The following is a 13,821-nucleotide window of genomic DNA, read 5'->3' as shown; positions in this document are numbered from 1 at the left end:
GGGTTGGCTCTTCTCAGAGTGTCTGAGGGATCAAGTGTTTTCCTTCCTGTAGACAGGTGTATTTTTTCTGAGCTGCAGGTTGGCTGAAACAGCATGGTTGCTGCAGCACCAGGAAACCTGCTGCTCCCTGGTCAGTTATGTTCCTGTGATAGAGCAGCAAAGATGGTGTTTGTTTTCAGGGCTTTCTGGCATTAGTAACAGGCAGTGTGCTTACTCTTTTTTTTGTGAAACAAAATGATGAATCCTGTAAAGTAGTTCATCCTGTTACTCACAGCTTGTAAATGAGTACAACCATAGTAAACTGTAAAAAACCAGAAAAGATATCAGTGTGTAAACAAGAGCGAGCAAATAACTTCAGATGTGGTTTGATCTGCTGCCGCTATAAGCACAGGTTTTGATTGTCTGCATTGTAGATGAGATTACTGATTATGTACCTATTTGCATAATGTAAATTGCAAAGCAAGGAGGTTCAGGTACATGATAGAGCAGCTGGCTGAAGCTTTATAGGCCACAGAGACCCTGTGTCTAGTCTAGTACAAGATGAGTTCTGTGCAAAGAGCTTTTTAGAAAAAACTGAGAGTCTGCATGATACCACCTTGCCACACAGTTCTCAGGGCTGAACTGGGATCTGCACTGTGTTATCACAGAACAGCACTCTAAATCCCTTAGAAAATAGGGTTGTGTCATTGGAGCCTATGCTTTCTTCCTCCTCCCAGCTCACAAGTACTTATTTTGTAGGTGGAAGTAGTAGGTCATATGTAATGTCCAGTGTAGTTGTGAGACTAAAATCACTGCCTCTTTCCCTTTTTTAAATTAGCACTGTTCAGTAGCATGTGAAAACAGATGTGTTTCCCACATTTGTATTACAAACCTCTTTGGTTTGTTGCTGTGTGTTTGGATAGTGCACTGAGCACATGGTGCTAACACAAAGAAGATCTGTAGTCCCTCTGGATTCTCCAAGGCTGCTGTTTTTCACTTAGACCCTGGAAGTGCACTAAATGCTGCATGACTGCAATTAATGGCAGGCTGGTGCCAAAGGGAGATTTTGCTTGTGTATTCAAACCCAGGATTCTGTCACCTTTCACTGCTGCTTTTATTTCCGTGTATTAGCAGTTCATGACAAAGAGACTAAATTACCAAAAATTGTTCACTTCCAGAGATCCAAACACCATTTTCAGAGGAAACTCGTTAACTTCCAAGTGCATTGATGAGACAATGAAACTGGCAGGGATGCATTATCTGCAAGTTACACTAAAGCCAATTATAGATGAGGTAAGAACAGTTCAGACTGTTTATTTGGTAAAATGTCATTGTAAAGGCCTTCAGGGAACAAGTACTGTTTATTACTTCTCCTTTTAAGAACACTTAGTAAGACTAATGCTTAATAGCCTGTTTCTGCATTAAAATCCTATGCGTTGGGTTAGCCACAGCTGAGTTGCCCAATTTGGAAACAGTTGGATTGCATTAAAGGAAAAAGAAAATTTCTCTTTATTAAACTAAATTACTCTGTTTTATAAAAACTAGCATTTATTGTTTCTGAGAAATTAATAAATAGTACATACAATGGAAAGCTGTTGGGAAGCTGTAAGTAATGCATTTCATCCAGTGGGTATAAAGGGATATAGTTATTCTTAGATAACTGTGCATGTGATTCCTGTATTGTAACAATGGTTTATTATCTATCCAGTCCAGAATGGTGGTGTGGGTATTTAGTGCAGTAATTGGGCAATGCTTTCAGACCACAGGCTTCCTTTAAATGACTTGACAATTTCTTCAGCTATTCTTGTCTTAATGTTTCATCAGAAAACATCGTTTTAAAGAATATGGATATACTTTCAAAGTTGACTGTTTTGGAACAATAGGACTTTTCTTGAACAGCTTTGCTTGAGAGAGTCCAAAGAACAGTTCTGCATTTCAGTGGAAGGAAAGGGTAGAATGAATTAATACTACTTTTTGGAAAAAAATTAAGATCCCACATAATTTACCTTTGCTGTCAAAAGAGAAAATACTGTTTAGAAAGTTGGCTTTTGCCTTTTACCCTTTAACTCAAAAGCTAACAGATCATGGCTTTTGCAAAACTTTTTCTACTTGTAAATAAACTTATCAATTGTTCACTATATTTTTTTTCTAGATCTGCCAGGTCCATAAACCTTGTGAAATTGATCCTGTGAAATTAAAAGATGGTGAAAACCTGGAAAATAACAGGGTATGCATTAGAGTTTGAAGACACAATCTCTGTTTATGCCATTAAGTTTAACTGAGGTCCTCAGAAGTTTGATCTTGCAAATTTTGTCATTCCTTAGAATACACTATAAGCTTTCTTGATACCACCCTTATAATTATTTTACAACACCTTTACATTATGCTATAAATGCAATACCTGTAGAGAGTTAATGAATTCTGCTGCTCTGAGGACCAGGATAATGTAGCCTGTGGCTAGCCTGAAGAAAAGGAGGTTCAGGGGAGACCTTATCTCTCTCTACAACTAAAAGGTTGTAGCAAGGTGGGGGTTGGCCTCTCCTCCCAAGTAACAAGTAACAGGATGAGAGAAAAAGACCTCAAGTCTTGTCAGGGGAGGCTTAGAATGCATATTGGAAAAATTTCTTCACTGTAAGGGTGGTGAGGCACTGGAACAGGCTGCCCGTGGAAGTGGTGGAATCACCATCCCTAGAAATGTACAAGAGGCGTGTGGATGTGGCACTTGGGGACATTGTGTAGTGGTGGACTTGGCAGTGCTGGGCTAAAAGTAGGACTCAGTGATCTGAGAGGTCTTTCCCAGCTTTAATGATTCTATGATTCTGCTGATGATGTAGTAAACAGTGCTACAAGTAGGAATGATGTGCCACATGGCTGTATAATTTAATGTTTGGTTTGATAGGAATGATATTTTTACTCTTCTACTTGAATGTGTGCATTTCCCAAACAGTATAATTGCGCCAGAGTTTGTTTTTCAAGTGTATAATGTTGAAAGTGGGAATCTTTCAATGATGCCAGTATGAATAAAACCAGGAATAGTACCACTTTCCACAGCAGAAAATTATACTAATTTTGTTGTAATCTTTGCATTTTTCAGGAAAATCTGAGGCAATATGTTGATCGCATTTTTACTGTAATTACAAAATCTGGTGTAAGCTGCCCTACAGTGATGTGCGATATTTTCTTTTCACTGAGAGAATCAGCTGCCAAACGTTTTCAAGGTGAATTTTTATATATTGTTTTATTTTACACAACTGATAGCTTTTAAACACATGTAGTCTAGCAGTCTGCATGATCCCTGTTGCATTTAGTGATTGAACAGCAGCTTGTCCAAAATAATATTTGCAGAGCGTTAATGCTGTTTTTTCATTGATTATTCATTCCACAAAGAACATGATTTTTAATGATGACTTGAGTGTTTTCTTAAACATTTCTAAAAGGAAAACAGCATTTAATAAGATTATTATGATGGTATGTGTTTATGGGTTTAGTATTTGCAACGTGTACTCTGTTTTCAAATGTTCTGGGTTTTGTAATGGCTCATCCTGCAGATTCCATGCAGTAGAATTACTTTCTGCTCATATGTCAATCTGTAATAAAAACTAGTCTGTAAATTGGAGTTACTGCAAGCTCATTGCTCTAGGAGTTCATGTGCTGCAAAGGTTTTCTGGCTCTCAAGAGAGTTGTTTCCAGTCCCTCCTAGTTGTTTTGAGTCTGTGAGAGTAAGTGGGCAATGTAAAACCAGAGCTGAGCAAAACAACCAACCTATGTATTTTCATGAAGGGAGGCAGATTACAGTAAGGAAGTTTTAGAGAGAGTAAAGCTTTAAAACAGTCACTTCAGAGTAGGGAACCTCAAGCAGAAAACCATTGACTGTGCTGTCATGTTCTTTATTTTATGTTTAAATAAATAAGTAAAATGTATTTTCTGTAACTACCAACTGGAGTAGATACATTAGGAGTCTGTACAGCACTTGTGCTCAAGGCTATAAGTAGGTAACTGAGCGTTGGCCTCTGTGCTGAACATTTCATAAAGTATGTAAATTATTCATCATACTTCAGTGCATATATGGAATAGCAGATGTCTATGAAATTCCCTGTGTGGTGGAAAAGTGAATGGTGTTCTTGTAGCTTGTGCTGCGAACCTGCTTACTTTTTAAAGAGGCTCTCATTGACATTTCCTTGGGTTAGGCTAGCTGATCTCTAGCTCCAAATCCTCTGTCATCAGTTAATCCTTTAATTCACAAATATATACATTATCCAGCACATGCTCGAGTTAGCTCTCTCAAGGCTCTCTGATAATTTCAGGAGGGTTTTCAGGAAGGATTATTGAAATGCTGAGTAGAGGTCTTTTTTTTTTTTTTAATAGGTGACCTAGATGTAAGGTATACAGCTGTCAGCAGCTTTATTTTTCTGAGGTTCTTTGCTCCTGCCATTCTTTCTCCAAACCTCTTTCAGCTTACACCACACCATCCAGTAAGTACTGTATCATTTTTTTTCTATTTATGGTTCTGTCACCATAGTCTATCGAGATTCATCCTTCAATTATTTTAGTAGCCTTTAGGAGAAGTACCTTTGTTAATTCAAAGATCTGTTATATCTGTCTTGGATATGAAGCATGTGTTGTATCCTTTGCTTGTGAAGGACTTGGGACATATGGGAAGAAGAGTGAAATTTAAGAACAAACAAAGTAGATGGTCTAAGATGCTGTGGAAAAGATGGTTTTGCTGCATCACATTAATGCTGGATTGATTGTCAGCAATGTTGGAAATACTTTGGATGTTAAGCAATGTACACCAGGCCTCTAGTATTGTTCTTATTCTTTTTGGGAGTTGGGAGGGCATCAACAGCCTTGCTTTTGTTTTGTAAGCGATTGCCTTTGGATCTCTCAGGGTCAGTAGGGTAGCTATGGAAGCACAATGGCTTAAGAGTCAAAAACCTTTTAATATAAAGGCAACTTTTTTCCTGCAGTGTTTTCTTTGGGGTCTTTTCTAATTTTTTGGCACTGTTCTGCAAATGAAAGAAGAAATATAGTTTACCTTCCTCTATTCATTATTTTAAATAGGTAGTCCATATAACATTGTTCTCTTCCCTAGGATCCTCAGACTTCTCGAACTTTGACACTTATCTCTAAAACCATTCAAACACTAGGCAGCTTATCAAAATCTAAATCTGTAAGTATGCCATTTTCATTTAATGGCTTAATTTAGGAAAGTGATTTTTTTAATCTTTTATCATTAATTGTAATTAAGCCTTTAAAATGCTTGAGTTGCACTAGGCTTATGCAAAACTGGTTATGCTTGCTTTGATTATAAGCCTCTCATGCTTAGAGGAAAACTAAATCTGTCTTAATCTGAACTAGATTTCAGTAAAGCAAAATTGTGTGACCAACCTAGAAGTCTGTTTCAGAGCTTTTCATTCCTTCCTCTGAAAGAAAGACAATGATCAGGAGAACTGTGAAGTTCTCTACTTATCTGTGATACATTATTAGCAGCTCTACAGGGCTTTACAGATTGTTTCAGCATTTTAAAACTCAACTGAGAAGAGTCACCCAGTGAGGGGAAGGGCTATACTTTCCTTTTCATGCCAGTTCTGTTTTCTGTCTGTCAGTGGTGAGATTAGATCTATGCCCATTCTCTGGACGTTTGATTGAAAGAAGTGTACTTAAGGCATTGCACTGCTATAGCTGGTGATAATTTGGGGTGGTTGGGGTCTTGTTAGGATTCACACAGGCAACTGTAGGTGACTGTGTACCTAAATTATGAATCTTTCAAGACAGTAGAATTCCTTTTTGTACACTTTTTGTCAGGAGGCAAATGAAGAGCCAAGGCAGAATTTTGAAGCATTTGAAGAATGAATTATTAACTGTAGTAACTGAACATTTGAAATGCATTCTGCTACCTCTTTGAAATAAAAGTTGGGTACTACTGGATGTGTGCTGTATAACATAAAAGTAGCACTTTGCTTATTTCACTTTGGGCCAGAAAAAAAACCCCTGTCTTACCTGCAGTGGCTTCCCTCCTGACCCACTGCTGTTAAGAATAATATTTTCTGTATAAACTGTATTATGATGTGCATGGTTTTGGCTTTGTATTTCAGGCCAGTTTCAAGGAATCTTACATGGCTACGTTTTATGACTACTTCAATGAACAGAAATATGCAGATGCAGTAAAAAATGTAAGTAATGCATGTGAAGCTTCTAAAAGTCCTGCTGTGTTGAAGTTGAATCCTAGAAAGCAATGCATACTGTTGGTAAACCAGGAAATGTGTTGAGAAAAGTAGACTCCTGATAATTAATATTAAAGTAACTTTTATCAAAGTATAGGCATGTCAATAGTAAAATATCTTTGTATCTATTTCTAGTTAATTAAGTTGGAGTAACCAGCTGCTGCTTAGAGCTTTTGAGATATGTATGCTTTGTAGAATGCTGCAGATCTGTGATGAAAATTGCATAGTCCCAAAGGAAGTGAAAGATCTGTATAACAAAGGAGAACCACAAGAAGTATTGGGCATCTGCAGTTCTATTGCTTAAGAGCATTTATGCTATTTTTGGGTTATAACCCAGGAAACCTCCCAGATTCTTCAAACTTGTGCCATTACCTTCTACTCAACTACTTTTACAAATACTCTCTTGTAGCTCTGTGCTGTGCAAATGTTAAAGATTTTAATTTGGGTAGTGTGGTCCTGACATTTTTATATCTGCTTTTTGTTCACCTTTCAGTTTCTGGATCTAATTTCATCTTCAGGAAGAAGAGATCACAAGAGCATAGAGCAACCTATATTGCTTAAAGAAGGGTAAGTATGCATGTGCAACAAAACCCTCTACTTGTGTGCTTACTACCATTCTAAGGCAGCTATCTCTTTTTCTGCCACCCCTATTCCATCCATGCATTCAGAGAAGAATGTAGGAAAATTCTTGTGTTGCAATTTCTGCTCTCTGTGGTTGCTATAGCTGATTTGAACATATTTTCATTTAGTTTAAATGTCTTAATATAAATGTGTTTTGAAATAAGTGGAGGAAACAGAAGCCTGTAGAACTTAATCAGCTCAGCTAAGGCAAAGTAAACTTAAATCAGCACTGTATTAAAATCAAGTTGGGGTTTTTTCCTGAACTCCAGTCAATAAAAGCTGTAAAATTCCACTGTGAAGACAGATACTGAATAACTTAATGAGGGCAGAGCCTGCAAATGGAATTTGCTTTTGCTTCCCTATAAGATCCATGTGCTAACTATTACCATGGCCATTCGAGGAAAATTTGAGATACACTTGGAACAGTTTCTAGTTTTAGTACCTTTCCTTTTTTGGGAAGCATGTTCCATATGCTATGTTACTTTCAGATACCAATTGTCGACATTTTTTGTTACAAAACCGAGTTATTAAGATCATCAAAGTGTACTGTAGAAATAGCTGCTTTGAGCTGAAAGGAAGAAAGTAAAAAAATCCAAATTCTTGTCAGGGCTCAGTAAACCCAAATACTGTTTGAAAGTAAGCTTTCATGGTCACTTTAATAAATGCAAACCCCACATTTTTAGTGAAAACATGACTACCCCTTCTAGTTAACCTTGACAGTTCACTTCTCTGATAAGCCTCTGTCCTTAGAAACAATTTTGTCTATTTTAGTTCCATACATATATCATTCTTTTGGTTTTCAAAATAAATTTATAGTTTGTGACATTTACCCTCTAACTGTAAAACATTTTCTCTGCCTCTGTCTTTCTTTTGCTCCTGTCTGATTTTTTTCTGTCTTTTCTTGCTCGGCCTGTGGCTGCTGTTGTAAGGACTCTTAAACTAACAGTAAAGAAAGTTGATGGTAATAGTTCATGCAGGTAAGATGGTAGAGGCAGTTGCTGCTTTGCTGTAGCTACTGGCTGACAGCATGTCCTTTGCAGCAGTAGATTTGTCTGACTTAACTTCGGGGAGGAAGTACTCTGTTTAACCATCCTGAAATGCCTGTGTAAACCCAGCAGAGAACATTTAGTTACCCATTTCTTGGTGTTGACTTTTTTTTTCTTTCCTTTAAACAAAAACCTGCTGTAAATAGAGAATGAAGGAATTTTATCTGTAGACAGAGGCACCAAAAAGCACTGTATGTGCCCTGATGAACTTACTGGAAGTGATGAAGAGACCATACATTTTCTATGCACTTCTTAAGTAGTATTCATGTAAATTGCTCTCAAAGTTAAGGAGTGGCCTTCAGCAGTCTATTTTTTCCTGACATTTTGCATGATTGCCATGTTTTGTTATGGGGATTTTAACAGCCTTTGATTTGATTCTTCTCCAGATTGAATGGCTCTTTAGTGGGGTTTCTATTTGCCTTTGCAATATTTTTGCTTGCTTTTGGTTTTTTAATCCACCTTTGTCTCTATTAAAAGTATAAAATGGAAAGCAATAGCATATGTACTTTTGAATGAAAAGATTAGTCACTGGCACTTGGGTTTGCTGACATCAATCAAGCCATCACTGCTTAACAGCTGCTTGCCTGATTCTTTCCAAAAGGAAGAAAATTAAATGGAGAAGTAGTTGTTTTTGTTGGTGAAAAGGGCATGTTGATACTTCCAAGCAAGGCTAAGGCAGATCCAGACTCAGGACTACCATAAGCATGAGAAGAAACAGTATCTCCAACCACTTTGTACTGAAATGGGTTTAATCTTAGACTTTTTCTCCCTTGCATCTATTTGCTCTGACTTCTCACACATTTTGCAATTGCTAGAAACAAAGAAGTTGACCTTACAACTTCTGTGAGTTTGAATGCTTGTCACCTATCTCTGGAAAACAAAAGCACCTTTTTCTCTTGGCTGTGTCAGCCATGAAGAATTTAATTAGAAATGTGCTCTTAGCTCTGCCATACGGAGTTTGCATTTTTTGAAGAGGGGAGGCTCTGTAGGAGTTTGCAATTTTAAGTCACCTTTAAGTGTTGGCATGAGAAGGACTAGAAACTAACTTGAAGAGCATGTTGTCCAAGGATATCAGCTCCTCCTCTGAAATTTGCCTTAACCTGGAAATAAGAGGGCTGCTGCCAGTGGGCCTAGTGATGACCTGAATCGCATGGTTTTATTAAATATTTCTCAAGTATTCCAAGAATAAGGACCAAGACAGTAACTGCCTGACCATTTTAAGAATGAGAGATGTGTATATATAACCATTTAAAAAAAAAAAATCTGTTGCTGTAGACGGTCATCTTCAGCTTATGCCCACACAACCAGCCCAGCTGCTTACAAAACAGTTAAAGTCTGAAGGAACTTGGGTTTCTGTTTGAGCTTTAAACAGACCTGTGGTTTGGTCAGATGTATTGCAGTTATTTATGACTGAAGATACCAGAAGCAAGAAACAGTATTAGCTGTTCTAAGCATTTTAGCTCTGCTATTGAAAAAGCTTCAACCAAGTTATTTGCTGTTCTCTCTGTGTGCTCTTTGTGCTGTGTAGTGCCTTCCTCCTTGATAAAAACTGCTCTGTAGTAAGTAGCTATTACCCACCCCATTATGCAGTTCTGTATTTGGCACAATAGTTAATGCAATGTGTAGAGTAGCTGTTATCAACTCTCTACTGCACATGCATACACATTTTTATCCACCAAAAGTGATGCTGAGCAGTATGAAGTCACCAAAGTCACACTGAAGCTTTTGGATTGATTTAGTGGTTGGGAAGTGGTGGATGTATCACAGTTGCTCAGTAAATTCATTTCACAGTAAACTCATTCAAGTTTGAAATTAATTAAAACTGACAACTCACTAAATGAACACCCCTAATCTGCTAAAAAAGGGGTGGGGGTGGGGGTGGTCTACCTTCCAGCCATGAGATTACTTTTTATGTTACTGAAATCGCATTTCCAACAGCAGTATCAATGTGCAGTTGTAAATGAGGCTGTGGAACATCCTGATTCTGTTTCTAGAGCTTGAGAGTGATTAAAGCATGTAAGGGTACAGTCCCTGTGCTCCACAGGCTTTACACCTGCCTTTTAATTATTAAATGTAGTGTAAACCTTTTGAGCTTTCTCACAGCTTAAAAAAAAATAAAGCTTGTAGAGTCAACAGGTTGAGCTTAGCAGAGCAGTACTAACCATGTTCTGCCTTTTTTCTGCTGTACCAGGAAACCATTTAGCTGGATTTCTAACTGCAGAAAGGGCACAAACTGCAGCTCAGTTAACTAACAACAAGTCAAGTTAATGTCTTGCCCCTCGTGTAGATCTGGAAAAAGAACAGACTTAACTAATAGGTGCACTAAACTTATCCAAATGTAACTTTTTCTTTGCCAAGAAAAGACCTCAATAATTAGAAAACACTCAGTGTGCCCTCCTAAAGCTTTGCAAGTGCCATGACACAAATTTGTATGTGTATATATACGTATAAATCTATGTACATAAGCATGTATCTTTAAAGTCTGGTGCATTGTAACAATTGATGACCTGTTTGCTAGGTTCATGATCAAGAGAGCACAAGGAAGAAAACGATTTGGTATGAAAAACTTCAAGAAGAGATGGTTTCGCCTGACAAACCATGAATTTACCTATCAGAAAAGCAAAGGTAACAAAGGTTTGCCAGTCTTGTTTTGATACATTAAAGCAAAGGTTAAACATAAGGATTGTGTAGGAGTAGAAGACTGAGATCTGAATCTATAACTGTAGAAGAAACAGTGCAGGCAAGTCTGTCAGCCTGTATATTCTTGCTCATTTTCTAGTGTCTGTATTGACAGTTAGAGAAGCTAGCAAATAGCAAAGTATTTGATAATATTTGTCTAATATCAGTTAGAAACATCATCTGTAGGTTTCACTGTTACCTAGATTGTCCTAGGAAACAAAACTTACAAGCCTTAAGCTGGAATTTAGGTTTATATTGAACATTCTCAGATGCATCTCAGCCTGTGCTTGTAAATTCTGTAGCATTGGCACAACTGGATGCAGTAGACAGGGATTTGCCTGCAGTGTTTGAACTTTCAAAATGTGTTTACTTAATCTTGCCTAATAGCAAGGTTTTTGCTTTTTGCAAATTGTTCCTGTCTGTTCAGTAGTACACAACAAATACCACTTCCTTCCATCATACAAATACACAAGCAGTAAGAAAGATAAGGAAATATGTTCAGATAATGCCAGGCATTATTTCACACTCAGCTTTGAGCTCTTGCATCACCACTAGCTCAGTTCAGCTGACAGGAATGATTTATTTCATTGTCACCTTCGCAGTAAATGTACTGTGTCCTGCTGCAGTAATCAGTTTCTAAGAGCTTTGCTAGCGTAAGGAAGTGTGCAGCTGAAAACAAAAATGTACTTAAGATAATACTTAAGGACCATGCTAGCAAATCCCTGCTGAGTGAAAGATTTTCCCTCTTTCTTATGCAGTCAAAATCATCTTCAAAGAAACTGAATCAGCCCTTAGAATAAGGGCAAAAGGTGAAGATGAGTTTGAATAAGTTGCTCATTATCTGTGTGTCTGCGTGTTCTGCAGGTGATCACCCTCTGTGTAGCATTCCAATTGAAAACATTCTGGCAGTGGAAAGACTAGAGGAGGAATCCTTTAAAATGAAAAATGTAAGTAGGTCATCTTCATTAATATATTTGTCAGGCTGCTCTAGATCCACCAGCCTAATCGCCTTTTTCCCTTTTGTAACCTGGATTGGATTTCTATTGAAAGATGTACAACCACAGCTGCTTGTTCTGTATATAGTAGCAGGAGTTTCCAAAAGTACAGCCCATTCAGATTCTTAGCAGCCCAGTCAGCAGTCTTTGGATGTCATGGGCTGCAGCACACTCAGTCCTGAGTGCTGCTGATCAGCTGTCAGCTCTGTAATGTCACACACAGGTAAGATGATAGAGTCCCTGCCCTTTCTGCCAGACCTCTCTGGTGGGAACAAACTCACTGCTTATAATTGTGAAGGATCACAACTTCTTTATCAGCTATGAGGTTTCTTTGTTGGTTAATGAAAGTACTTATATATTTATGTATTTATATATTTATATTTAATTTGGGTTAGGTTATGTACCAAAACAACATCTGTGCTGTGCTTCTATGGTTTACTGTTTTGATTGCCACACCAGGGAATAAAATGCAGCTGTATTTCTCATGCATGGAACACTACTGCCAACTTCTGTATGAAAGATACACCACCCATTGTGTAAGAACTGACCTGATCAGTTTGGGTGATGTTGGGAGCCTTTTTCATACACCTCTGCCTGTTAAGCTAGTCCAGTACTTCAAAATTGTATTTAAAATAAAACAAAAGAACTCAGTGTTTTTCCTGTTCTAAATGTGCATCTACTACAGGCTTATTTATACATGTAAGTGGTTGTGACTTTTATCTTTTTCTGCCTTTAAGTCTTTCCTCCCATCTACACTGCATGTGGGCACCATGCAGGGCAGTGCTCAAACCTGCCCTAGATATTAGGTTCCTCAAACAGCTCTTTGTTAAAAGTGAAATACAATTCTAGGCTCCTCAGTATTTCCCAGTTTCAGGTATTATTTTGGTAGCATCTCTCTCTTCTAAAACATGGAGTAAGTTTCACTTCCACCTGCTTCTAGAACACATCTCAGTTGTACTGTAGTTTGCTCTGGTGTTTATAACTCTACTACATGTAAAAATAATACTATGTAATACAAAATAATTTAAGCTATTAGGAAGCAGCTCTAAAATGTGATGGACTGTTGCCAACTGTGCTCTGCAAAATAGCTTGATTGAACTGAATCCACACAGTTGAGAGAAAACTCACTGTCTGTGAAGAGGAACTGCATTACAATTCTGTGACTTATGCTGTCCACTGAGCTAGACTGAGCATCCAAAATATGTCTGTATTGTGAAGATCCATTATAGGAAAAAGATACTTTTATTGTTAACATCAAAAACTGTGTGCTATTTTGGTTGCTTAAATTCAGTATTATCTGGGAAATCAAGGTGACTACATCCATTCTGGAAAGTAAGATTCAGAATCTTTCCGTAAGCAGTAGAAAATACTGTTACCACCTTCTTGTGCTACTATATTCCTATTTTTCCTGCCATACTTAAATAGAATACTGCAGCAAGTTCAGAAAACTCAGAACACCACAGCAGATGTATTTGCAATGGATATTCCCTCATGGGTGCTAATTGTGATTAAAGATTCACATTTTGTATAAATACTTTCTGTGTATCTGTGCTCTGAATTGCAGCAAGCGTGTCTTTCTCACTCAGGATAAATCTGCCTGTCTGGCAGTAAGGCCAGTAACCTTCATCATTCTTAAGCATGGTTTGGGGAATGTGAGGGTGGCTTCAAATATTTTTTGGGTCTTCTGTGTTGTTTGAGAGGCAACTGGTGGTTTTGGTAGTGTAAAGGTCTTGCAACCACTTGAAATTGTTGGCTTAGTTGTGGGCTCCTCAGTAACAGTTGCCATATGTTGGATCACTTTGGTTGGTATCCTCTTACACAAAGCAATACTCCTTAAATCTGTTCCTTTGTTGCAATGCAGGAGGCTCCATTTTCCCCAGCAGGACATTAAAATTCTTTTCCCTGTAATTCTGTGTTAATAGAGGGTTGAACTGCATGCTTCTCTCTTCCTTTTTCTTCCTTCCTTCCCTGTTTCCCAGACTCAAATTGAGAGTTATGTGCTGAAGTGTTTTGTTAAAAGGACTCTGGTGTGTAGTTGCCACTGTTGGACTGATCACACCAAGCAGTTCCTACACTGCCACTGTGTATTGTGCCTTTCTAATTATTGTCTGAGACCAATAGGGATACTAGACCCAGGGAAGTGGTTGTTTGAGTTTTCCATTTTCTATTTCCAATGATGTACATCTGAAAGTGTCACAAAGGAAGAAAGGACTTTGCTTGGTTCCAGTCTGCAACATTCATCCAACCAGCTAGGTGCAGAATTCAGGCCATTGTTTC

The 13,821-nt window shown here is 37.9% G+C and overlaps 2 protein-coding genes across 4 annotated transcripts in view; one reads left to right on the top strand and one right to left on the bottom strand.

The window, feature by feature from the left end:
- Positions 1-13,821, bottom strand: part of TMEM255B (transmembrane protein 255B) — a 261,876-nt gene that overhangs the window by 81,656 nt on the left and 166,399 nt on the right. The gene's annotated exons all lie outside the window — the stretch shown is intronic.
- RASA3 (RAS p21 protein activator 3) overlaps positions 1-13,821 on the top strand; it is a 125,616-nt gene that overhangs the window by 105,268 nt on the left and 6,527 nt on the right. For 2 of the 3 annotated variants that reach the window (XM_085053545.1, XM_085053562.1), the window contains 10 exons: positions 1,158-1,272; positions 2,132-2,206; positions 3,074-3,197; positions 4,345-4,451; positions 5,072-5,149; positions 6,075-6,152; positions 6,697-6,770; positions 7,754-7,801; positions 10,389-10,495; positions 11,414-11,496. In XM_085053545.1, coding sequence (XP_084909671.1) covers positions 1,158-1,272; positions 2,132-2,206; positions 3,074-3,197; positions 4,345-4,451; positions 5,072-5,149; positions 6,075-6,152; positions 6,697-6,770; positions 7,754-7,801; positions 10,389-10,495; positions 11,414-11,496 — 889 coding nt within the window. The remainder of the gene's footprint in view (positions 1-1,157; positions 1,273-2,131; positions 2,207-3,073; positions 3,198-4,344; positions 4,452-5,071; positions 5,150-6,074; positions 6,153-6,696; positions 6,771-7,753; positions 7,802-10,388; positions 10,496-11,413; positions 11,497-13,821) is intronic. The other variant, XM_085053554.1, reaches the window with a different exon arrangement.

The sequence above is a fragment of the Lichenostomus cassidix genome, chromosome 1, assembly GCF_008360975.1.
Source record: "Lichenostomus cassidix isolate B80296 chromosome 1, HeHo_3.0, whole genome shotgun sequence".
NCBI lineage: Eukaryota > Metazoa > Chordata > Aves > Passeriformes > Meliphagidae > Lichenostomus > Lichenostomus cassidix.
This window is presented reverse-complemented; position numbering and strand designations above follow the sequence as displayed.